The following is a 26,771-nucleotide window of genomic DNA, read 5'->3' as shown; positions in this document are numbered from 1 at the left end:
CCACCTGGAAGAAAAAACACAGTGGGAACATCCTAAGTCTGGGAAGAGGAAACGTATTGCAGGAGGTTTGTGTTAAGGTTTTGTAATGAACTGAGATTATGTTACAAACATCAGTTGGAATTTGTGCAGGAACTAGATCTCATTTTGATCTTCTTGTTGACACTAATCACCTAGGCAAGCTGAGCTTGCAAAATACAGCTGATTTCAGTGAGGTTTTATGTGATTGTGTTTTGTGTAGAGTGATCACTTTGCAGTTTTATGACGTTCTTGTATCGCTCCGTAAAGCCAAAGTACTAATTCCAGGATAAAGGAATTGTTTAACTGTGGCTTGTAAAGCATATAGTCAAAGGCTGGAATTCTCTGATTGGTTTCTGATCTCCTGGTGTCCATCATATAATATTTGTAGTTGGATTGTATCTTCAAAGAATATATTTCATCAGAGAATATCCCTGGCACAGAAGGAAGTTCCATTAGTTTTAATTTTACTTGTTTTCCTAACCCAATTGAGTGTTTGTGCCAGAACAAGAAGACAGCCAGTGTTGCAGGACACTTCCAAAGGTATATGACTTTTTAAGGACCTTGGATTAGTTCCTTAAATTAGATCTTCCCAGAAGCTTCTGTATGGCATACTTAGGGGTACTGTACTCTTGGCAAGCCGTATTTCTTTTGGCAGTGGTAGCATTACCATAACTGCAGTGTCTTCAGGAAATTTGAACTGATTGAATTATAATGGAATACTTTTCAGTCAGGATTAGAAATACTGGGAATGCTTTCTGTTGAACACTTCCATAGGATCTTTTCTATAAGAATTTATTTTGTAGAGATTTGTAATTTTTGTTCTTTTATCTGTCCTTCGAACTTCATAATAGGATCATTTAGGTTCAATTTAATGTATCCCATACCCTCTTGAGGGTTCTGATCTTCCAGCTTTTGGTATGTGTTATACATAACTTGTCCTACACTTGGTTCAATGTTTTTGCTATTTACTTTATCAGGGATGGGTGCTAAACTGTGTGCAGCATAGACATGCGTATGTACTAGGTAGCACAGTTGCATTTTGCCAATTTGTGCTATAACATGAAATAATCTTTATAAAGAATTTGTAGATTATCTTTATACTTGATATGCTAGACATTACAGTTGTACCAGATCTCCTGTATATTGTACTTTTATGAGAGAGCAATGGTGTGTGATTAGGGAAGCAATCCTTCTTTGAAGTTCCAGTATTCAAATGCAGCAGGTAGCTGCATTGCCAACAGAAATAATCCAGAATTTTGCCACATCTGCCTGAGAAATCACTTGAACCTCAAATCTGAGTGTACTCTAATGCCTGAAAAAAGATAATGTTTTATGTGTTTCCTAGGCCTGCCGTATGGATGGGAGCAGGAGACTGATGAAAATGGACAAGTCTATTTTGTAGAGTAAGTATGGCAAAATGTAGAATATGGACAAGTAGGACAACTGTGTTTCATGTTGGGTAGCCTTTTGGAGTTATGATACTGTGACACTATCAGCTGGAAAGACATGGAGATTACTAAGTACAACTTCAGAATCCATATCCAGACTTTACAGTTGTAGCAGTGTCTAAACACCCATTTGTGGTTTTCTGAATTCTTCCATGTGCACAGAAATACTCGCTTGGGTGGCAGATTGAAGTGGTTTGCATATCCACATCTCAAAATGTGAGCTGACCCTCAGGCAATGTTTATGTGGGCTCATTTTGTTTGTGTACCTTTATGGATAAACTCTGTACATACCACTTTAAAAACATATCCAGAACTTCATGGCTGATGGTTAACATCACAGTAATGCTTTAAACATATAAGATGAAATCAAAATTGCTGCAGCTGTGACTTGCTTGCAATCTAAAGCACAGAAAGAAAAGAGGACGAGGATTGAGCTAGCGAAGATTTTTTGAAAGGTAAGGGAGAAGGAAGTTCACAGAAGCAGAAAGAGATTTCTGGAAATGTTTCCTTTTGTATCTTTTCAATGACAGGGTCAAACTAGGGTAGTTATCTTAAACTGACTTGGCAGAATGAAGAATATTCACAGGCCAAAATAGTAAGTGTAGCCTATAATTAAGGGTTGAAACTGAAAATTATTGCTTAGTGTCTCTTTCTGATAATTGTCTGAAGAAAACTGAAACTCTCTTTTAGAAAGGTGAGCATGGCCCAAACTGTACCATTTTCTGAGCTGATGTGATGATACTTGTTTTCAGTTCTTTGAGAAAAAAGTGCTGAGCTATGATTCTCATTGGTATATTGTTTCAAGAGAGTAGTGTAGGTCCCTTTTCTGGAGCTCCTAAGAGAACATGATCTTCCTTAATATAATAGGATTTTTTCCCTCAACAAGGTTTTGCTTTCCATGTCAGGGGTTCACGTGAAGTTCAGAATGGTGGTGTGAAGTATGTGAATACAATTATTAGTGGATGCTATCACAATCAGTAAAAGGGTTGGTTAAAAACGTAATTGGGATAATTTTAACAAAGCTGAAAAAAAAATTGATTTTGGGGAATTTAAATAATCCCCTGGAATTGTACACAAAAGTGATTGAAATGCACTTAAAATCTAAATGTAGAGTACAGAAGGGTCAAACCTTTTGAGTTTTTGTGTTCTTTTGCAGCCACATAAACAAAAGGACTACCTATCTTGACCCAAGACTGGCCTTTACGGTTGAAGATAATCCAGTAAAACCTACTACTAGGCAAAAATATGATGGAAACAGTACTGCAATGGAAATACTCCAGGGTCGTGACTTGAGTGGAAAAGTGGTTATAATCACGGGAGCAAATTCAGGAATAGGTAGGTTAACATTACACTTAAGGTAAAATATGGTAATCTTTATCTTACAGGCTACTTTGACATGATTGGTTGTTGTTTAAATATCTGTGTATTTTGTTATTCAAAATTGGTTTGCATTCTATCCATATCAAACCTCTAGTTAGAAATCTTTGTTCAGGTTTGTGAACTGCTTTTTAAAAAAATATGTGGAGAATCTGGAGCTTAGAGGAGAGCCATAGGAAAGACACCAAGTTCTGAAACAATTAATTTTTGTATAGAAAAATACTGATGGAGGCATTTTACATTATGTAAATACATAAAAGATGGCTGCGAAAGGTAAGGGAAGTTTCTTTATGTGATCCTTGTGGGTAGGACAAGGAGTAAGGTTTGTGTGGCTGCAGAGGAGTTTAGATAAAGTATTCAGAAAAACTTTCTAATGGCAGCAAGTAAACTCAGTTAAAGATTTTTCCAAGGAGGCTGAGGAATTTTTATGTCTGAAGGCGTTTTCAAGTCAACTTGATGATGAACTTGTGTCAGAATGTCATACTCAGTGCTCCTTTAGGGCAAAAAATTACAACTTTTTGAAATCCCTGTTAGTTGTATTTTCTATCAGGTTCATAAATCCTTTTAGACACTCAGCTTGTTTAGATATCTGTTACATAGTATCACTTCTACAGTGGGTGAGTATTTGAGAGAATCTCATTAGCTGCTTTTGTTTCATTTTATAATGAAGCTTTGGTGCTTAGGGGCTTTGTCTGCCTTTTCAGAAGACAGGATTTCTTCTCCAACTGAATCTGCTAGGCTGTTTGAAGTTTCACTTGGCAGCTTGCACAGGATATGTCTTTCTGTGGCTTAAATTTGTTGAGGAGCCATGAATATTACAACACTGGTGTTTATGATTTGAACTTTTTTGGTAAGTGAGGAGATGTACCTAAATCCTAGAGAACTTTTGTTCCCTTTTTTGGTTTGCATTTTTCTTTATGGTCGGATTACATTAATATTGAAAGAGTCCTTATGCAAATTAATTGGTGTCTGTTTTTTTAGTGCGGGATCTTGACTTAAATGGATTTATGAGGTCATTGGAAAACCTTGGAGATGTTCTGGAAAACAGGTTAATAGCAGGACTTATTGCTCTGAATTTTCTTGGTCTTTACCTCTTAATTATTTAAGGGAGTGTTATCCCACAGGAGTTAAATGAAGAGTTTAGAGCTTTATTGTGGCTGCAGTTTAGGCATTAACAGCACATGTCCTGCTGTCATTGCATGTGTGATAAGCTACTACAGATGGGCACTGAACTTAGGGCAGCAAGTGTTGTACTTGTACGTCTCATTGAGGAATTTGTGTTTTCTAGTAAGGTTTACATTCCAGATTCTTGGTACAACTTGTCTTTACGTTGCATCCAGCAGCAGAATTTGCTTTGTATGCAACTGTGCAGTCTCGGAACATTTAAGAATTACCTGGGCTCAAATGATTTGCCTTCAGTTGGAGAAGAGCTACCATTCAGACTTGCTGAATGAGCTGAAAGTGTTTCATATATGGCAAAAGATTAATCCAAGAGGTATGATGCTTTTGTCAAGATTTTTTTTTCCCCCCTGTTTCTCCCTTAGTTTATAATTTGTATTGATCACAAGTAAGTGAGCATATCCTTGCACCAGCTCTTTGCTTGTTATGTATCTGTATATATATCTGTGCATATATATACTTTCTTGATTTCTCTTACTAGGTGAGGGCAGGATATCACCCCTGGTCAGAATTGTACCAAGAACAGTGGGAGCATTAGTGAAATCAGCCTTGGGCTTGTGCTGCTGTATGAGGTTAGGACATAAGGAGTCCAGAACTGTGAAGATAATGTAGCAAATGTGTGCTTAAGGTGGTGTTATGGCCTATATAACTCAAAACTCTTGCATACCATGTTGCATTTAATATTGCTATAGTACTAGGCTTTGTGTCAGATATCACTTACCAATTGCCATGGAGCACAGATTAAGGAGAAAGCAGTTGTAGGGTTTACACTTCTTGTGTAATCTGTGTTATTTTTTCTTAGCTCTAAGGGCTTCTGAGAGAGGATGTAATCTGAGCTGGGCTTGATGGAGAAAAACAGGTTCCAAACTCCTTAGTATTGTGCAGAGGGAACACTTCCCCTTTGGGAAGGGCTAATAGTGTTTTTGTGCAATTAATTTGGGCTTAATTGTCAGAATTTGAAGTTTTCTTGAAACTCTGTCTTGAGTCTTTAAAATGTATCAGTCTTAGCTTAACTCTTAGCCATGCTTTGGGACTCTTGGCAGATTGCTTTGACTGTGTCAGTGTCATGTAATGAATTGCAGTGTGGAGATCCCTGTGAACTTTAGTATGTATGTCTACGCAATTCTTTGGGAGTCCATGTGGAGATACTAATTAGCTAGCTCAAGCAGAGTCTTACCAGTTTGGAGCTTATTCCCCATTTATTTTAGGATTTCAGTGATGTGTTCTACTTTATGTTGTAGGTAGTCCTTTTAAACTCTTTTGGATCTAGTATTTCCTTCCCTGAATATTTTTAGAAGTAAACAATTACTGTATTTTCAGAACACTAACAGGATTTCTTTAAGAGGCAAGTGTAAATATTTCCAAGGAAGTATTGCCATCCATTAAGTAGAAAGTGATTGAAAATGAATGGATTGCTTGTTGAGCACTTGCACTTGATAACGTAAGAAAAATAATTCACTAAAGACTGATTTACTGAACAATTTAGTTTTGTTGAGTCAGTCCTTCTGGTTTTAAAATCTTACTGTGCCAGGTACATTTAAACATGAGTAGTGCAAATTGTTGTTTTTTTCTCTTGAAGTCAGTAAGACTTGTTTTTCTGTGGGGAATTAAAGATACGTGTGCAGTTTTGTGTGTGCGTTGTTTTTTTTGTTTTAAAGGTCTGAATGTCAGGCAGGTTACAGAGAAAATACTTCCCTAGCAATGCTTCTTGTATGAATAAAGTCATACTTTCAAATTTTTCCACTAGAGGGCTGTGTTGCTCTTTGAAAATACTAAACAAAAGAGACCTGGTGCTTTTTCTTGGTTTTGGTAAATACTCCTGTTATTTTGTTGTTTGTGTTCTCAATTATTAGGGCTAGAATCTGGAAGTTTAAAAAGCATGTCAGCTGTTCATCTAGGTTTAATTTTATAAAAAAGTTGTGGTATTTGCAACTGCATCTGTAAGCGATCTCCTTAAATCAATCTTTTTTTTTAAAAAAAAAATACTGTTTTTAATATCAGGGAGAACAGTTGTCTAGCTAATGTGATTTTTTTCTATGACCTGTGTACATATTGCTGTCTGTTTTTAAATGTCATGTAACTATATGACCTTGAAAGTACGTGTTCTGTTTTCTCTATGGTGTGGCTCTAACCTATTGTGACTGCTGGAGTACGCATGAGTAGCGAGGTGTAAGTATATCGCAGCACGTTATGGGAGGGCAGAATGTGTATGATCTGTGCAGTCAGGCACATTCCACAAAGTAGGGTTTTTCTTAATGCTTTCCCAAGATTTTATCACCAAACAGTATTGATAATCCCAACCAAGCCATTGCTCAAACTGCAGTTCTAATTTTTCTGCTATATGAAGGTCAAAATTAAATCTGTTAATTGCTTTTGTAAGGGATGCCCAGAACAAGCACAAATTACCTCAAGAAAATGAAAACCACTTTTGGCTTTGAGCAGCTTAATTTTTTTTCAAATACTGAAGAAAGTCATAATGTGGCTTGCTATAATGTTTTTCTTGATTACGTTTTACCAGAGTAAAGCATGTAATTTTATAATTGTGGAAATGTTTAGATTATTTCTTCAAAATAAGTGGCTGTTAGCGTTTTGTTAAATGGAATTTTCTTTTCTTTTCTTCTGGCACTTCTGTTGCTGTGTAATGAAGAGGATGTAGCCAGGAGAGAAATTGTTTATTAGGTACTATTCATCAGTTGTTAAAAGACAAGTCGGTGCTTCAGTAAGCTTTTGGTCTGCATATACTTTTGGTGTGAAGTTACTGTATTTCTTTTATTTCTTGTGCAGAACTTCAGTATTAACAACTTTTGTCATAGTGATGCAAAAGGTTGGGAAACATGCTTATGATTTATCACAATTAAACATCTGCTTTATGGTTTAAAAAGTTTTGAATAACTGGCTCTTTAATTTCTAAATGATAAACAGAAGATTTTTTTTAAATTATTATTATTCCTCTGTCTCATAGCTTTTTTTCTCCTGATGACTCTGTTGGTATATTGTGTTTTAAATGTGGAAAGCTAGCTTGACATAGTTAATAACAATAAATGGTTATTGCAAAACTTGTACAAGTTAGATTGCAGTGTATCACTTAGGTTTTTAAACTCTACAGTCTGATTAAGTTATGGCTAAAAATGATTAGTAAATTTTAGCAGAAGATGGTGTGTTTCATTAAAATGTGCTTTTACCAACAAAGGAAATGTGTAGCAACCTACTTTTTTTTTTTCTGTTAACTACTAAAATACAGTTAGCAGCTATATTCTTTCATTCTTTCATTTTAAGTTGATTTATGCTACACCCGTGGCTGATTTGCATTCACTTAAACAAATGTAGCCAATACTTGAGGATCAGGTATGTGAAATCAGGGGAAGAGACTTAGAGCTAAAACTCTATCTTGAGCTCAACTATCAGAATAGAGCTTATGCAGCTTTTGAAATGCATTGTATATTTAATGAGCTGTATTCCCAGTATCAAATGTCATCGTTAATTGCAGTGAGGGTTTATACATACACACAAACAAAACTGAACATTGTGAAACTGTAGAAGGTAACATTTTGACAATGGGTAACTTGATAATTAGCTTAATATTAATCATCATGGTAACATGTAAATGATGAGATTTTGTTCACACATGGCAGTGTTTTTGTGATAAATACAAATCACATAGCTCTGCAATTTATCATGTGCCTTCACTGTATCACCTGCACCTAATTCAGAAATCTCTCTCATATGGGAAATTATTTGAACACTTTACATCTGTGAGCAGTGTAGAATGGCTACCCTTCTTAAATCATCCTGCTCCCCAAATACTAGAAACTTTTCTGTCTCCCTTAGTGGGGGGGAAAAAACCCCCAGTAGTGTTTCAGTAGTCTGGGATTAACTGTGTTAATTCTGGGATCAATAGCATCTAAGATCTGATACTGTCGGGGTGGAAACAGAACTTTAAACTATTGGAAAGCTAGGAATCTTTCTCTTAAGTAAGCATATAGTGCTTACATTAATTCAGAAAGATCCCAAGATATTTATTTTTCTGTCATAATTTTATTGTATTAAAAATAAGTTATTTTCTATAGCTTTTTACATTTTTTCTGTTTATCAAAGGAGTATAAAAAAAATAAGTAAACCTGTACGTAAGCGATACAATACACATGGCCAGACTGCTGGGCTTTGGCTGTGTGCTTTTATACTTCATACTGGCAGAAGCTAATGAAAGTTTTACTGGGGGAGTGACGTGCTGCATAGCTTCAGGATTTCTGAATTCCTGATTTCTGAGCTGTTGTTCCTGTATGTCGTGTAGCAGTGTTTGAGTGCATAGGAATGTTAGTAGTATCCTGAAACTTTCTTGTAGTTAAAAACTATCTTCAGAGCCTTGATAGAGACAGGTGTGGTTAGCCTTTGTTGCATTTCCTATGCCAATTAAGTAATAGCTAATTGAGTAATGGCTCTTTAAGCTACTATCCATGGAGCAAAATTACAATTTTACAGTTTATCTGAATTTCTTGTGAAGATCATTTAAGGTCTCTAATAGTTGCTGGCTAGCTTTCACCACTGTGCCCTAAATCTATTGGCAGTGGAGAAATAGGAAAATTATGATGAAAAAGAACACTGTTACTTTTTAAGATATCAAAAATTGAGTGCTCTGTACCTGCAGAGAAGAAAATTGAGTGAATATGGGGAACCGTTCTGGTTGCAGAAGTTACTGAGGTTATTTGTGGGCAACATAAGCATTTTTACGAAGGCTGGCTTTATTGGCCTTCACAAAGAAGGTAGCATTTGCTGAATCCTAATTAGACCAGTGAATGGTCTCATTTAAGTCAAACTCAGATCATATGGGAGGAATAAAACAGACCCTTACAAATACCGTTAAACACTCATTTTAATAGTATTAGTCTGACTGTCTTAATATGTTCACTGTCTTTCCCTGTATGGCATGGATTTTGGTAGTCTAAACCCACAGATGTTTGTCCGAATCTGTCAGTAAGGAAATGTTCAGCTCTATTTCTGAGCTAGATTGCAAGTTTTCCTTGAAAAATGTGCACATTTTTCTTTGCAAGCACAAAGTTTATTTCTAATTTCTCTCCTCTGTTTCCCGATGAAATAGTATTTAAAGGTTTTACAACTGGCAGGACTTCTACAAAGGATCTGCTCAAGATAGTCCTGTTTCAGATTTACTTTATGATTTCTTGAAAGGTTTTCAAGAAATAAGAATTTCAATTTCATAAGAATCTTTCTTATGCTGTAACACCTGACTTCTGTTAGCCTTGAAAAAATCAACATGTTTTTGTTGGATAGTTTGTTCTGGGAAAAGCAATCTTTAAGAAAAAATACATCTGTCTGGTTTTGGTCTGTATTGTTATTTTTCTTTAATTCTGTTCATATGTAAACTTTTCTCAAAGATTTCCAAATGTAAACTTTTTTGTCTATTTTGTCATGATAACACAGCAAGGTGTTTGCTTTCCAGTGAGTGTCCATTATTTGAGTCCTTTTTTCTTATAAGAGCAGAAAAAAGGGATGCAATATGGGAGAGCAAGCTTGTGACAATGCTTCTTGAATGGTCCTTTCCTACTATCTGGATCTCTTCCTCTATTTAGTGAAAAGAGTCTGTCAGAATCAAAATTAGTTTTCAGAAATGCATGAATTCCTGTGAATTAATAAGTTGAAACTTCTGCCTGTTTTTATTAAGAAGAATTTCTGTACATAATTCTGTTGTAGCTCGATGGTGCAGAGGGAAGGGAAATACTAGGGTTTTGCTAAGGAGATGCATTTTATGTTCTCACTAAACCAGCATAACTTGTGGTGAACGAGCTATTACAGTCTTTGCACGGTTGTATGTTTTCATGCTGGAAGTGTTTCACATGTGGAGAACTGAAGTGGATATTATTTATGGAGGTTTGGGTTCAAAGTTTATTGTGAGGCAGACAGAAAGGTCAGCAATATATAACCTTGGATTATTTTTCTTGGCCAAGTCCTAGCTGTCCCTGAGATTATTTTCATGGGATACTTTAGCATTTACTAGGCTCTTAAAAGCATGAAAGAGTTGTTCTTGATGTGTATTTTAATTTTTTTGTGAATTCACGTTTCACTGTTAGAAGCAGCATAGTATATTAAGAGAAAGGCACAGCTGGCATGGGTGCAGCCAGTGTGTCTATGTTTTGCCCTTGTGGAATAAAATAACCTCTCATGAGAAAAATAAGTTATCCAATAAAAACATCATTTTGCAGATGTAGCTTTGACAGCAACGTTTTTTTGCCAGCACAGTTGTGGTGTTTGGGGACCGTTTTCTTGCCATCCTTGGCCAGCAAAACAGTGGCAATGAAGGTTTGATTTTAAGCCCTTTTAAAATGTGGTTGGGTGGGGAAAGTGAGGGGAAAAAATAATCATCCTTCAGCCTAATACATTTTGGTATTGTATATGCAGCTATGTTTTTTAGTTTCATATTGTTACTCTGATTTCAACAAACTTCCTCTCTTGAGGAATAACTGCTTGCTTAATGAAGACTTAATGGGAAAGGTAATGCCAAAAAATTAAAGCCTGAATTTTTTTAAGTCCTGTGATCCATGTGCTATGGGCCAAACTCCGCATGGATTATCTTAAACCACATGAGTAGCCCTACTATAAAAAGTTGCTGTCTGTGTAGGAGTTTTGTTGTTTGCTTCTTACTTAAACACACCTTAAAAAACAAACTTACACGTCACTAACTTTTTTTTTCAGGAATTTCTTTGTGGAAGTCCAAAAATTTGTAGCAGGCATGAATTTTGTTGTACCTGTGTTTTTGAGGAATGGGAGTACAATGCTTTTCCAGGAAGAGCCTGGATCTTGCAGGAAGTGTATTTTTGTCCAGAATATATTATCTGGGTAATTGGTGTAGAAAAGCAGAGTTTAATGGAGAGGAACTGCCTGTGGGGTGGAACTTTTAACTAATTCTGTGGTGGGATGTTAGTAGCTCTTAGTCAGGGATCAGTCTGCATGTATTTTGAGCAATTAAAAAACTACTAAAAGCTATTATTTTCAAACTTTGAATAATGTTGATAGAAGAGGGTTCTCTCTAATTTAGGGCTGCATTCTGAGAATTTGTTGTAGGTCGTTGTGATAGAGTTTTCCATGAGTACCCTCACTCTGTTTTAACTCTGACTTAATATTGTGGGATACTAATACTGCTCTGCTCTATGTAAGGCTCCAACTGTATACTTCTTACAGATTGTAAATATTAAAAGGTTCTCTTGGACTTCTGTAATTTATTTTTCTTATTGAGTAAGCTGAAAATGGTGTCAGATGTTCATACTGCTTTTTCATGTCCATTTTGATGAATCTATTTATTCTGTAATGAGTAGTACATATGGTTGGTTAGCCAAGTTATTGAACTTCATCAACCTTGGCTGAAATTCACAATGCATGTGAAACTTGTTTTAACATGTAAGAAATTACATCTGGGCTAAAAGGTTCAATAATGATTACTGCTTGTAATGGAATCTTTTCACAAAGGATGGGATTGAGCTGTATGACTGTGGTGTACTTTCTGGTACCCCTTTTAAGGGGGAATAACATGTTTGTAGAACAGGAGCCTTCATATATGGTACTTATTTTCTTGTCTGTTATCTAAGAGTCAAAAAGAGTTTTCAGTGGGCTGCAACATAACTCTAATGTTTTCTGTCTTTGAAATATTTAAGGCCACAAAGGTTTTTCTCATATTTTATACCCATTTCATAGTCTGGAGATACATGATTCAGTCAATCTCACTGCAACACAGAAGTTACTCGCCGCATCCTCTTGTGTCTTCATGTTTTGAAAGCTAATTGCATTGCAGGAGTTGTTTGAATGGTTTCAGCTGTATGTTTGTATTTTTTTGGAATGCTTGTTGACAGAAGAGGTTGATAAATGTATACTATTTTCTAATGGTAGAATCTTCTGAGACATCTAGTGACTTGTCTAGATCCTGTCAAATCTAGTTAAAACCTAAAGACATACTTTAACGGATATGATGTTTTTGGCTTACCAGCAGAAAAATTTCTTAGTGACTATACCTATGCTAAGCAGTAGGGTCACCATAAGAAGGGATTTCAGTATATTGTGTCCCTTTCAAGCTCTTCATGCTTGATTGTGTCAAGGATTTATAAGGTTTTGAAACTCAAGTCTGAAACAGTAAATCCCTACCAATAAGGAAGTGAAATAAGACAGGTAAGGACTTGGAAAACCTGACCTAATTAACAGGCATCTTGCTAATGACTTCAGAATTAGTGGGAATTTTGCCTGAATTATAGAATAAGAGTAGTACTGTCAGAATGAAATTGATCTATTAATCCTAACGGCAGTGTCTGACTTAGGAAAATAAATACGTCAAATGTCACATTCTTCTAATAATTCTCAAGGAAAAACCATCAAAAACAAAAGCAATTTTGTCTTCTGTGATTTTTTAATAATTAATGACATTTGCAGTTCTTAGTTCTGTTATTGACCACACACTGTTTTATGCCTTCCATTTTTGTCTTCTGTGAGTGAAAGTGTGTGAGGTTTTTTTTTTCTTTTACATTTCTTCTATAGACTTTTCTTTTTAATACACTGGATCTTTGTAGCCTTCTGTTCAGCTATATAACCTCATTTTTTCTGTTCATGTAACATCTAGCTGGTTTTGATTTCTTGCTGAACTTGTACATAGTGGCTTTTAGTAGTTTATTTGTTGCTTCAGAAAGCTCCCTACAAACTGTCTTGAAATCTGAATACTTTTGTAGTAATATGCTTTGTTTCCCCTCCTCTTCATTTAAGTATAGTTACCTTGGTCACTGTTTCTAAGTTCCTGTTCTTAGTCAGTGTCTCCTTTATACTAAAAAACCAAGTGAAGTTAGGTTTTCTGGTTTTTTATTGTACTTTCTTGATAGTGATAGTGTCTGTGTGAACAAGGAACGGTCACAGTTCAGTTTTGAATATATTTATTCAAACCTTTTACTTGCACTGTGATTTGAGGCTCAAATAAATGAGTGTTGCTTAGAAATTCTTCATTTTCCCCTGGTTTTGTTATCTTTGTTGAAGGTACGTTTGTTACCTCCTCATTATGTATTCTTTATCCAAGCAGCTTTATCAGCATATTCTCTAATTGGGTTTCCTTTATTTTTGATATCTGAACTCAAGTTTGTAAAACTTGTGAGGCATTTTCCTCTTGTGATGATCAGTCTGAAAGCTGCCTTTGTGCAAAAATTCACTGTGTGTTTAAAAGTTTGCGAGGAGGATCTCTAATTCCCCTTTAACACAACTAAATTGAAAACAGTATTACGTTGTGTATTCAGAGATCTAGGAACTGTGAGAGGTTCTGGTTATGTTCCTTGTGTGCCATTGGTAAGCATGAGCAGCATTTCTCACTTCTATACATTTGTACATTACAGACATGAACTATCCTACTTAAGATTTTGAGAAATACTTGATTAGTTTTGTTTTACGTATGGAGCAACATGTGGCTGTGGTAACTGACCTAAGATTATGTCCATATTCAAATTTCAAGTGGGAGTGAGATTGTTCTGTCACAGGATAAAAAGTATACTCTTGAAAGCTATTCTAATTTTTTAGCAGAAGGAATAATTAAGATATATTAAGAGTAAAAAATATGGCAACTAGAAATAAATAAAGAAAGCTTTTCCAAAAAGTGCTTTATTTGTTTGAGTCTGTATCCAGCTGCGAGCAGTATTAATCTGCTGAGGGGTATAAATCTTACTCTTGCTGAAAGATTTTTAACTCTTAAGGTAAATTTGAACTATTTGAACCAAGATACACTATGAAGAGTACATAAAAATGTACATGACCTACTTGGCAGCACACTTTTGGCATCATGAGTGAATGAAAGATTGTGATCTGTGAGAAGGTGTCTTACTGTATCTGTTTCTGAATCTAATCTGTGGTGGAAAGAATAGAGACCTAGATTTCCTGATTCTGTTCTTTGTGTCTGGTACTTTAAACACTTGTCTCTTGCAAAACAAAAAGATATGTATCTAGAATATAAGGCAGAGATACGCTTCATAATGGCATATGATGTAATTTGATGAATAAATATCACTGGACTTCATACACACAAACTAAGATTTGGTCATTGAACTGGGGAACTTCTCATGGAGAAGGCAGACTGAATGCAAGATCAGGAATTACACAGCCTGATTTCTGTGTGATCTTGAGTGAACTATTACACTAGATTCTGGCTGTCAGTAGTAGCAATGCTTTTCACCTAATTCACAGTAATGTTGCAAATTCTGACTCAAGATTTTTAGAGTACAATATCTTCACAAAACCAGTAGGTTTTATGTTCACCTGGCAGCTTTTCCTGTTTTAGGGATGTAAAGTTTTGTAGGCATATATGTTTTTAACATTTCCTTCCGCAAACGGGCAAGGTCTAAATTCTTGGAAGGTGAAAAGAAGTGTATAGAACATGCAGCTGCAATTGGTCATTTGCTTTAGAAGGATGTTGCCATTGAGCTTTTGGATGGGTTGCTGGTGTTCCAGCTGTTAGCAGCTAGAACTTAAATGTCATAAAAAAAGAAAATACATTAGTTGTGATGTGAGAAGATGCATGATATGTTTTTGTGCCCTTCTTGAAAGTGCGGCAAAGAGGTCTTTGATTTTTTTTTTTTTTTTTTTTTTGCTCATGGCTTTATGTTATAATTTAATGGCTTCTAATTCTTGCTTGTTTTCCATTCTCCTTGCTTTTGTGTATAGACACTTTTTGTTAATACTCTTCTTATTCTTCATCTTTTGTTTCAGAACTCCATCTCCTGCCTTACTTTGTATGTCGGAACCACATGATGGATCATTTGAGTTACATAACAGCTTCCCATCTCCCTCTTTCCTTCGTAGTTTAAAGCACGCCCAAAAGGTTTGCCAGTTTTGAACCTTGGGAGGTTGGTACCCATCCTGAATACCATCTAATCCAGAAAAACTAGAATTTAAGGGAGTAACCCAGGACTGTATAAATTCCCAAACCTCCATGTCTTGTTATCTTGCCCTTTGCTAACTGTCTCTTACCTACTGTTTTTATTTGCTTGCACTAGAAAGGACAGTGAACTGCATCTTCCCCATATTCAGATCTTTTCACGGGATCCTGAAATGACACTTGTATTAAAATCTTCCTCTGCTGCTTCACTAAACAAATTGTCTTATCTTACATTGCCCAAGTAGTGTCTGCTAGAAATCAAGTAGTTTGTTTTAATTTTCAGTCTGCTCATCTATTCCTTTCCCCCATGCCACAGACTGTGAGCTCTTTAGAACAGGACCTATCTGTGTATGTTTGATTTACTAAGACATCTTTTTTTGTTACAAATTGTGAGCTCTTTAGGACAGAACCTTGTTTTATTATTTATCTGTAACATCTCTAGTATACGTTTGAAAATCTCCCACTGTTTGTGTAACTGACATAAATAAATATCAAGTTTGTTTTAAGAAAAAAATTGGTCCGATTTATGTTGTAGTACTTTTTCTGTGTCTTTACATAACACTGAGTATATCTCATGAAATAACTTAATAGATTAAAGCTTGGAGGATCTAGCACTTTAGCTGACATCGAAGTATGTCTTTTAATTATTCTGCCTTGGATGAAGTATTCCTCTTTATTAAAATTACTTCTTTTATTAACATTGCACTGTTGTACTTGCCAAAAGGAGATTCAAAACATGCAACTAATTTTTTTTTTGCTGTGTTTAATTAGGGCTCAGCAGTACAGAAATGTATGATACTGTTGGTTTAGAGAAGTGTATTTGAAAAGAAACTGGACAACTTCTGTCTTAGTACTCCATTTTTGCTTTGGTGGGAAAAGCTGTTACATTGCCTAAAGGTACTGCTGATGCAGAGAGCAACTTTAGAGAAGGAGGGTTTGCCAACCTCAGTTTTCAGCTGTGGCAAGGCAAACAAGGGCTTAATTTTTTTTTTTTTTTTTTTTTAATAATGGTTTAAAAAAAAGCCCAAGAGAGACAACCAAAGATAAATTTTAAATTCTCTGGGGTTTTTTTTCTGGCCACTTAAGTAAGGTTGTCTAAAGGTGTGTTGAAAATAGCAACAGTAATGGTGGGAAAAAGCCCCAAAGTTTTGAGGATGAGTTGAAAAAAATATATGCTCTTCAAAACAACTTTCAAAATCTATTTGATACTGAATATCAGCTCAGATTTTTTATAAATGCAGTTATGAATGCCCTTATGCTGGAGCTTTACTAGAACATAAACCCTTCAAGGGTGTGTGATTAGCTAGAAACTGGAGCCTCTTTATCATTGGCCGTTAATACTTGCTACTGATGGTAGGTGAATCCTTAATGAATCTTTCTGTGTGTGACTGTTGTGAGTTTTGTTCCCACCACTTCTCTTTAGCTTGCATTAGCTTTGCTGTAAAATCCTGATGAAGCTACAGTAGCATGCATAAAAATGTTATTTATTTCCTTAATACTGTATTCAAGTAATGGTATTTATAAATAGACTGGCTTTATTTAAACAAATAATAATAAAAAAATCCTGGACACTTAACCCATAGTCACTAAACATTCAGGAATGATTGCTTACTGGAAAATAGTGTGCCCTGAGTGTCATGTCAAATTTGGCTACTTGGATCTGATCTAGATTTCATTGAGATGCTGGTTTGATGTTGATTTACATTGTGGGCAGATTTATCATTTTCTGCTTCTCTAGATTTTGGTTAAATGTTTAGTTTGGAAGTGTTTATTTTGCAATAAAAATAAAAGTAGTGTATTGACATAACTGTAGTCTAACAAATTATTTTTTATCCCTTATGAATATAAACATATGTAATTCTGAATAGAATAATTTAGGTTTTTTGCTAAAATTAGGAATATGAGTCACAGTAAAATGAGTTCTGCTCATTTTGAGAAAAAGTTACTAGCCCAGATTTCTTTTAAAATGTGTATAACTTTTTGTTTGATTTGGTAATAATACATGTCAATACACTTTTAGATGAAAAGGTTATTTTTATTTAGATAATGTGAAGTTGTGTGCTGAGATGCTGTGTATTCAGATCCCTAGCTTCCCCTGTGATATGTTATCTGTTACAAAGGAAAAAAATTATATGCAAACAGAAAAATAGACTCTAATAATTTCTCCTTAAACATTAAATTATAAAGCCAAATGCTAAACTCTGATATATATTTTTTTAAAAAAATACAATAATTGATTTGGGTTAGATAAACTGTCTGACTTGCAAGAAGCCACACTGTCGTTTTTAAAGACAATCAAAAGAAAACATGGATTTATTCTATGCCTGAAGAAACACTGAGAATAAAAATTTCAAAGAGAGTAATCTTCAGTTGCATGTGTGATGTTAAGATATGACTAGTTGTGCTAATTTCTGCCAGTGATTTTAGTATTGGTAAAATGCCACTCTGATAGTGTCCTTTAGACTGATGCAATACACTTTAAAAGTATTCAGGAAAAATTTGTTTGGGGTTTAGTAGGAGCATGATTCTGTCATTTAATAGATGAGGAAAGGCAAGATGAAACATGAAAGCTGAGACTTTATTTTTTTCTTCCCCCCCCACTCTCTTAAAGGAATGTATATGACTTAAACAGAGCTTTGGGATTAGTTGAAATGGAAGATGCATGTCTGAATCCTTTTTGACTGGGATTTTTGATTGCTGATGTACAGCTAATGCAGGGAGTAAATACGAAAGATAAAACTGGGATTTCACTGAAAACTAAGTTCTTCTCTCCAATTCTCCTTCTCTTCTCTTCACCCTAATCCCTGGCCACTTTCATCTATTCAGGCACCTAAGAGGACACGTTTGCATTTATGTAGCAACTGGAAAAAAAAAAAATTCTTGATCTGTGCAGGTTAGTATTAAATGTCAGTTTTGGTTTTGTCTCCCCCTATGTTTTAATTAAGCTTCTTTAAGAATATCTAGCTTATATCATAAACCACAGTTTTTCATGGTAGTCATCTCCCTATATTTTAGAGGCAAACATTTAATGGTTGGTAATTGCCTTTACACAAATAAAACAAGGTCTTACTACGGGGCATGTTAGGTAGCTTAACTCTGTATTTAATATGCTGCATCTCACAATAGGGGTCAGTCCAGACTGGAACCCTTGGCTGTTCTTGCAGTATTTATATTGGATAGTAGCACCTCTACAATATAAAGGATGGGAAATGTGGGTTTGAATCTGCTGCTAGACTGTGCCTTTGGATAGTCGAGATAATTATCAGTGTTAGGTTTGAATAGAGCTGAAAGGACTGAAGTCCAAGCTTTGTTCATGTCTTGTGTAATTGCATTTTGAAGTGAGTTGATAGGGGTCTTCAGACAGTACGACTGGAGTAGATACCAAATCTGACTGAAACGTTGTGGCTTTTAGTTGCAGCATATTTGTCATGTATGTGCCTGACATAGTCACTGTTCTATATTTTTATTTGCTTGCAGTGTCTTCAGTTATGAATTTAGCTTTCTTTACCTCAAATTATGCATTTTAATTTTTTTACAGGAACAGTGAGTCACAGATCTTTATAATCCCATCAATTTAAGGATGTTTTAAAATATTTTTTTAGTGTTGTGATTCCTTCAGATGAAACAAAATATTTTCATTTATTTCAGTGACAATGCCAATGCACTTATTAAGAATAACTTTGCCTTGCCCAGAACAGTATATTGCGAAGAAGTGTAGTGTGTAATGAGTGCATATTTCTAAGTTGGTTAGATGGAAAACAGAACCAATGTGTTAGTCATCCTATTTAATTTTAGTTGGCTTTTTCTGTGGTTCATGGCTCCAAGAAAAACAAGTTTGTCCAATTTACACACAAAGGGAGAGGCAGGATGTATCTTTCATGTAACATCAAACTTTTAAATGAAAAATATCAGTATGTGTCATCACCATGTGCCTGCAAACACACAGAAACAAAGGCAGCACTAGTATTTTACATGAACTGCTCATTTTACATTGAGTCTCTTAAAATATCTTGGTGCTTTATTTGCTTGAACAGTTGCTTTTGGAGCAATTTGAACAGCGTACCTCTAAGATTTTGTCCTAAATATCCATATTGAAGCAGAGTGATTGTGGCCAAGCAATCCTGATACAGAATGCATGGTTTTTGGGCTCTGAAAAGTGTGAGTTTGTCAGTGATGTGATGTTTTGCATGTGGCTGCTGCTGTCACTGCATGTGAAAGATTTCTTGGATGTTGTACCCTTAAACCACCAGCATAGGCAGCGGTGATCTTAGTGGCAGAAGATTCTTCCCTAAATAACACATCATTGTTGCAGTATTTCAACCTGAAAAGCAGCTTCTGTAACTCCAAATTCTTCATCGCTTTAGCATATGTGAATCTGTTTTACTCCTTTGCTGAGGAAGTGTTGAGTAAGATCATCTGATTCACCATCACTGGTATTTAGGTCTTTCAAGTTTAAATAAATCTAGTGATGTCTAGGAGACAAGTTTCTTTTCCATTTATATGTAGTTCTCTTGTGTCCAGAAATCAAAAAACACCTAGTCTTTTGGCTGACTAGTTGGGATGAGAGTCTATTTTTGGATTATAAAGATAATTTGTTGCAGGTTCTTGGGCGTTTAAGCTTTTACAACTCTCCTCTCTAGTAAAAATGGACTTAAATTGCATTTCATGTAGATTATATGTTGCATTTTAAAAAGTATTACTATTGTATATTGTGTCAGGGTTCTGCTCTTAAGGTTTTTCTCATTTACTTCCTTTTTGACTAAAACTCAAGTTTCCTCTTGATCCAGAGGAAATGTACAGTTTTGTTTCAAGGTAAAGGGTGTTTGAAGAGAGTAACATCTACCTGGAAAAATATTTTTTAAATATTTTTATTACTTCTGCATTAAAATAAAATAAAATCAAGTACTAGTTGGATGATGATTGGATGTTGCAGATGAACTTTCTGATGGCTGAGTAAAAGTTGTGCCTTATCAGAATGTTAAGGGTTTAAGAAGATGCATACATGCTGACTTTCTGTTGTTTGGAGGCATAAAACTGCCAAGACTCTGCTGGTTCTGTGCATACAATAGGTTTTCTAGGTAAGATATTGGGTTTGTATTGCAGAAACACACTGGCCAAACAGTGAGAATTACTTTTCTTCGCCAAAGAATCCCAAAGTAAAATTGAGGTGCTAAATATTGATCTATGCTTAGTTGAAGAGGAAGTGTCTGAGAAGTTCTTAATTTTTTTTCCATAAAGAACTCATAGTAAGGAGATAAAAACCCCAAGAAAATAGCAGCCTTCTTTTTACATTCTCCTTTGTATCGCTTCTGCCTGGAGGAAGGAGTTCTAACTTGTGTGTTTCGTACACTATCAGAGTTTAAATGCGAACTCCTGAACTAGTGGCTTGTACTGCCCATGAGTGAAAGAGGCCAGAAGGTATTTTTTCAGTTATGTTTAGTGCCAAGAATGTTTCAGTTATAGTTTCATATTTTCTGGATTGCAGAATTAATTTAAAAAGCTGTTGCTTTTACTTTATGAAGGTTATATAAAATAATTGATCCTTCCCAAGAATAACCAAATTGTACAAATAAAAATCTGCCTATTAATTGGAAGTTGTATTTTTACATGCAATATTGTAATACCAGGTATAGAAAAGAAATTGCACTTCCAGCTACTAGTTTATCAAGGAATGATTTTGCACAAGTCTTACACATTTATCTTAAAAAAAACCCAAAAAGTAAAAAAAAAAAAAAAAATCCAAAACCCCCCAGATCTGTCCTGCAAATTAACTTCTCTCTGCAAATGGGGCATTTGTCTGTTTATAAGAACCCAACAGTTTTTTTTTTAGTGCAGCATGAAATTTTGAGAACAATGTAGTGGGGGGAAAGAAATCGCCCCCCAGTGATACACACTTTTAGTGATATAATATGTTCATGCTTACCAAATCCAAGTTGGTTTATGCTGTTCTTCAGTCCATAAGTAATTCATCGGTGCATGAAAGACCAGATATATGTAACACAAGCAGGCTAATGCTTTTCACTTCCAAATCCTCACAACAGTTTTGTTCACTGACTTGATCTTGCTGTGTTTACTGTAGTGGAAGGAAAGTTTTCTTCTGGACTCCCTTTTAGTTTACATTCAAACTGCCTGTTACATAGGGCTCAAGGAAGGTTGGACTCAAGACAGCTTTATATCATTACTCAAGCACGTGTGAAGATGTTTTAGCATCTCAGATTATCCAGAGCTCTTCTATCGGTGGAGAGCAAGGAAGAAATTATTTTGAAGAAACTAAATGTGAGCAAACACTTTAGGCTTTTACATTGAGGATTAAGCTGTTGCAAAGAAAGATAGCGCTTTTAAAATGGGTTGTAAATGACAGATACAAGGTATTCTGGAGTGTTTGGGAGAAGCTGAAGAAAACTTGCTATGGTCTGAAATGTTTTTGAATTTCTTCTTGTGTATTCAAACTTTTCCTACATTTGCAATAAAGGAATCTTTTAAAACATGTAAATGTCTGATGTGAATTCTTTACAAAATGTCCCCCAATGATAAATAGACTGTATGTTGTCTACATTATTTGAAAAAGAAATTGCTGAATTACTTTTCCACTCAGTGAATCCCTTTCTCTGTTATTGAGGAGGCTGCACTGTTTGACAGAGCTATATACTCATCTGGTGTATGTTGGCATTAATTGAGCGATGCTAACTGCTCCTTAATTGAGACTGTTAGCTGAAAATCTGTCCCAAAATTCACTGATAGGCATCGACTGCAGATAGACAAGAATGTGAGAGTATTGAATTGAACAATCATCACAGAAGATGAAGAATGAAATTGAGTGCTAATTTCTAAGTCTTTATGAAAAGCATGCTGTAAGTAAAGGGCTGAAGGGTTTTAAATGTCTGCAGCAAATCCCATGCGCTTGTTAGTTCTGCTACTGGTCTTCTAAGTTAGCTGCTGATGTAGAGTGCTGTAATGTTTATCCTCATGTATGTCTTATTCTTAACAGGATTGTCACATTTGAGTGTCAGATTAGAGCAGCTAGAGCAACAGCAGAGCCATGCAGCTAGAGCAACAGCAGCAAGAGTAGCCAGTCTCAGAACAGTCTTGTCTCTTGAGATTTCCAGGGCAATCACTTGAATTTTGTCTTCGTTTTATAAAACATTTGCTCAACATTGTATAGAGTATTTAAATATACTATGATTGCACTTCCAAAGTGTACATTATTTAATCATGCTGTTATATTTTCACATTTGGGAGAAGTAGCTGTATTGTTCTTCGTAACTGACTGTCCTGGATGCTCATCACTGTATACTGGTTTTCTAATGTGGTTGTTCCTACTTTAAAAAACGCCACAACTAGTATATAATATGTGGTTTATTTTTTTCATAAGAAGTTATTCAAGTTTTGCAGCTTTTTTTCCAGCTGCTTAATTTGAAATCTGAAAACTGAAGCACAGAACAATAATACATTTAGGCTGAGCACGGTTTCCTTCAACCACGTACTCCCTTTGCCAGCTGTTGCAGCTAGGCAGAATGTCCATGTCAATAGATTTTGTCGGCCATGGGCTGTCCTGTCTGTTTTACCTGGATTAAATAGCTCTGCAGCTGCAATACCCCAGCACTGTGGTACAAGGAAGATTTGCCACTGGAGGATATGATTTGTTTCCTGAAAAATAAACTAGTATCACTTCTGTTAATGTTCCTTCATTATGAAAGAGCTGTGTCACTGTAAGAGAGCACCAGTCTCAGATTAAGTGAAGTTTTAAAGAAATCTTTGGTTCTTTTGAAGTTCACAGTGCTGCTCTTGTGGGTAGAATGAAGGTTACTCCGGTTCCTTAATTATGCACGTCTTCAACGTATTTACTTAGATTTTTCTTTCTGTTTAACCTTACTGTGATTTTTTTTTTTTAAAGGTTTTACTGTTCTTTGGGTGTTTTATGACGTTTGTGGTTTAACTTTGGTGTATGAAACTACATTCAATGTGGATTTTGATTCAATGTAGTTTTCATAAATATGCAAGATTTTTCTTTACAGAGTTTAAATAGTTTTGTGCTTTAAATACTCAATCCTGTTAGACTGAGGTTTTAAAATTTACTGTATATTGAGAACATGGCTATGTTTTGCTGAAGAACAATGTTGGCAAGTTTAGTTTATCACAGTGAAGTTTTCCACCCTGCTGGAAGTTTTCCTCACCTGTTTTAGCTTTGACACTGCGGGAGGAGAGAACACTAATTTTTGCAGAAGAAACAAAGAGCTAAATCTGTAACAGGACTTGAATACTGAGGTGCTTCCAAACTCCTGCTTCAGTTGTTTCAGTTAGAATTTGCATTCTTCTAAGCTCCTGTATAGTTGTTCCTTAAACTGTAAAAGTACTTAATTGTATTGCTTAATGAAGATTTTTCAGGTCTATGAAGATTTATTTTAAGGGCATATATAAAAATGCCGCAGTCTCAAGAGTGAGCAAGTCTGTATGTAGATCATGAAGGAGAGATTGTGTTACCTCTTACTGATAGATTCCATCTTGTAGTTGGTCTGAATAGATACCTTATGAATTATACTCCACACAAAGTGATAGTAAGACCAAGTAGTAATAATTGTATACAGTCCCTGCCTTATAGCCAGTGATTCAGTAGTTAAATTGGAATTAAAATGTGATTTCAGGTACCTGGATTTGTTTTTCTCCTTTTGCTTAAATCAAGCTTTCCTAAATACAGTGTAAGTGTGTTTGTGAATGAGTTAGTATTTTAAAATATGTCTGATGGGAAGATACATCAGCACTTGACCTGTAGCAGTATTTTGAATGGAAGGATGGACTGCTGCTTAAAAATCCTCTGAAAGGAGGCTTTTTTCAGCACATAATTTCATGGAAAGATTCAGAACATGTCTGCCTAAGGGTAAAGAATCATCCCTTAGTAGCCCAGAAGAGAGTATGTCCTAAAGAGGAGTGTTTAATGCTCATCTCCAAGTTTGCAGAGAAAAATCAAGGCAGTATTAAAATTAACTAAATTTGCAGCATGTTACTTATTTGGTTAAATTTTAATCTTTCTCAGTTTAGTTTATAATGAGAGTCAAGGTAATAATTGTAACAGAGAATGACATGGAATTTGTTATTTTGCAATGTGACGTGGGGTAGAGTTAGCAAAACATCCTCACGCTTAGCTAATTTTAACTGTCTGTCAGCTCCAAATCTTTCTATAACAGTAGAAAAACTATATTCCCAGGCATTCCAACTAGTTTTTAATAATATGATAAACTAGTTAAAGTAAGTGTCTCTTTTTGTGCAAAACAAGAATCATACAGCTACCTAGTAGTACCGTGGTAGTTAAATACACTTAAAGTGGAATTAGGAACAGGGAAGATCTTTGCATATGCTGTAGCTGAATTCATGTGCATGCAATGAATTGCCCAGGTAATTAAAGTGGCTTGGTACAATGAATGGCTTTAAAAGAGATACAAGAAAATTGCTAGAACTTAAATACCATAAGTATGTAATTGTAGAAAATGGTATAAATCCATCCTGGTGTCTGTTGCTCCTATGGTGTAAGTTATGTCTTGTGCTGTAACTGCACTTTGCTCCAGGGTGTTTTGGAACTGAGACAACCAATCTTAATAGGTTTTTTTGGTAAACAGTTTTTAAAAGGAAAACATGAACATGCTTTAAATGTCATAAAGCTAAAACAAATACCTCTTCTCTTTGACTTCTTCACATACTCAAATTGCTGGGCATTTCAGTTTGATTCTTCTGGTTTAAGCTTGTCTAATTGGAACTCATTAAGGTACATTATGCCTCTTTCAGGTAGATGGAAATTTCTGTCATGGTTACAGTTCTCCATGGAGATGGACAACCAGTGATACTATTGAATACATCACAAATATCTAATATTTCACCCCTGATGGAAACCCAGTTTCTGGCTCAGTTCTGTACTTTATGGGCATTTTGCTCTCCCAAGAACTCATTGTCACCTGCTGTAAATTCTCACAGGCTTTTTTCCAATTAAGTGAAGTTTACCTTGGACCAACTTCTATGTAGCTTTTCATTAATGAATTGAACAGTGAAGCAGAGTAAGCTTACAAAGCTTGCAGATGATGTCAAAGTGGAAAGAGTTGCAGCTCTTGGTGGACAGTTTCATAATTTGAACTGATTTCATTAAATTGCAGTACTGTCCCAAATTAACAAACTTAAATTAATCTGAATCTCCTTTTAGAAAGGAGAAATGAAGTGCCCAAATTCAGAATGGGGAAGAAATTATTAACAGTTGTGTACAGTTGTTTAGAAATTCACTGTGAAACTTTGTTCTGTGAATGAAAGAAAAAAACCCTGGGGTATAGATTCATGCTGCACTTTAATTGCAGCAAAGTGTGAACTGTCCACTTCTTTTGTACGTAGAAAGAATGTGCTTGCAGATTAAGTCACATCAGTGAGTTATGCAAAAGAGGAATTTTTCATGGATTATTTTTTCCCTGTATCATCTGGTACATCTGGTGACCTTTTTAGCCCTGTGTTGCTATAACCAATATATTGAAACTGTATGGTATTTGATTGATTATTCATAGTGAGAGCAATGATGAAAAGTTGTTCTCCATATATCAGTTGATGATGGTACAAAAAATGAGTTGATTTTGCACAGATAATTTAAGGAACAATTTTGCAAAGATTTTAAAAGTGCATGGATGATAAAATGTGTATGTAGATTACAGATTTTAGGTAGAATCTCATTTTCTAAGAATGAGCTTGACAACCTCCTCCTGGGAATGGTTTAACACTTGGATGGTTCTCTGGTCCCTGTTTTTGTGCAGCAGTGTTCTACAGGTGGAGTGGTGTTGAGATTTGAAAAACAAGTAGTTGTCTCCATGTGACTTTGATTCTTCTTCTTCCCTCACACATCCCATTGGGTGATCCCCCCTGCCATATGTGGTCCTCAGACTGATGAATCAAAGGCTAACTGTGCATCTAAAGATCCCAGAGCTCAGTTTTAGAATACTCTCTCACTTTCAGTGGGATGTTGCCAGGCATAACTGTTCTGCAATCTCACCTTAGGGCTCATTCTTCACAGTCAAACAGGACCAAGTATAATCCTGCTCTTCTAACACTTCAAGACAGAAATTGAGTCTGGTTTTTGAAGATCACAAGCTTATTTTGCACAAAATATATACAATTATTGTCCCAGAGACCTCTCAAATTGAGGTCTTTCATATGTGCTCTTAAAAGCTGAGTCCAGGTGACTGACAAACAGCTAGTCAGCCTGCAGGTAGTGTTAGTACAATTAAATGTATAGCTCACCTTTTCAGGTAATTTTATAGCTTTGTATTGTTACTGAGATTTATTTCTGACTAGGAAAATGTTTTATCATAGGTTTTGAAACTGCAAAGTCTCTTGCTCTGCACGGGGCATATGTTATCCTGGCCTGCAGAAATGTGTCAAGAGGCAATGACGCCGTACAACGCATTCTGGCGGAATGGGTAAGTGAATGTATGTAGTGTCCATCGCTAAGCTGTGTTTTTCAATAGGTGAAGTCTTTTGTGCAGTACAAGCAGATAAATAGGTATTACATTGCAATGTAAGAACCTGAGGAAGAAGGCATTTGTCTTGCTTTGTATTATCCTGTTCAGTCACTGGTATATCAGTGATAGAGATTTTTCATTTTGTATGACCGTATTGAGCTGCAAGGCTGGACGTGCTGTTATCCATGTTACGTACAGCTGCTTCAAAAAGGCAGAAATGTTTGAAAGAACTACTGAGGCATGTTTCATAGCTCATAGGACAGGACATTTCCAGAACCAAAGTGTATAACTAACTGAAGGAGAATGTACACACTTGGGTATTAGATAGCCACTATTTTGCTCATAGTTTTTATTACATTAGGAGGT

General features: G+C 35.5%; 1 protein-coding gene across 1 annotated transcript; it reads left to right on the top strand.

The window, feature by feature from the left end:
- LOC104525624 (WW domain-containing oxidoreductase-like) lies at nt 1–26,363 on the top strand (the record flags this gene model as incomplete). Its single annotated transcript, XM_029085158.1, has 4 exons — nt 1–65; nt 1,364–1,421; nt 2,623–2,801; nt 26,257–26,363. Coding segments are annotated over 4 exons (409 nt in total), but the record flags the coding sequence as incomplete, so codon positions are not given.
- Between the last annotated feature and the right edge of the window lie 408 nt (nt 26,364–26,771).

The sequence above is a fragment of the Antrostomus carolinensis genome, unplaced genomic scaffold, assembly GCF_000700745.2.
Source record: "Antrostomus carolinensis isolate BGI_N321 unplaced genomic scaffold, ASM70074v2 scaffold5525, whole genome shotgun sequence".
Taxonomy (NCBI): Eukaryota; Metazoa; Chordata; class Aves; order Caprimulgiformes; family Caprimulgidae; genus Antrostomus; species Antrostomus carolinensis.
The sequence above is the reverse complement of the archived record's forward strand: the minus strand, read 5'-3'. Positions and strand labels throughout refer to the sequence as shown.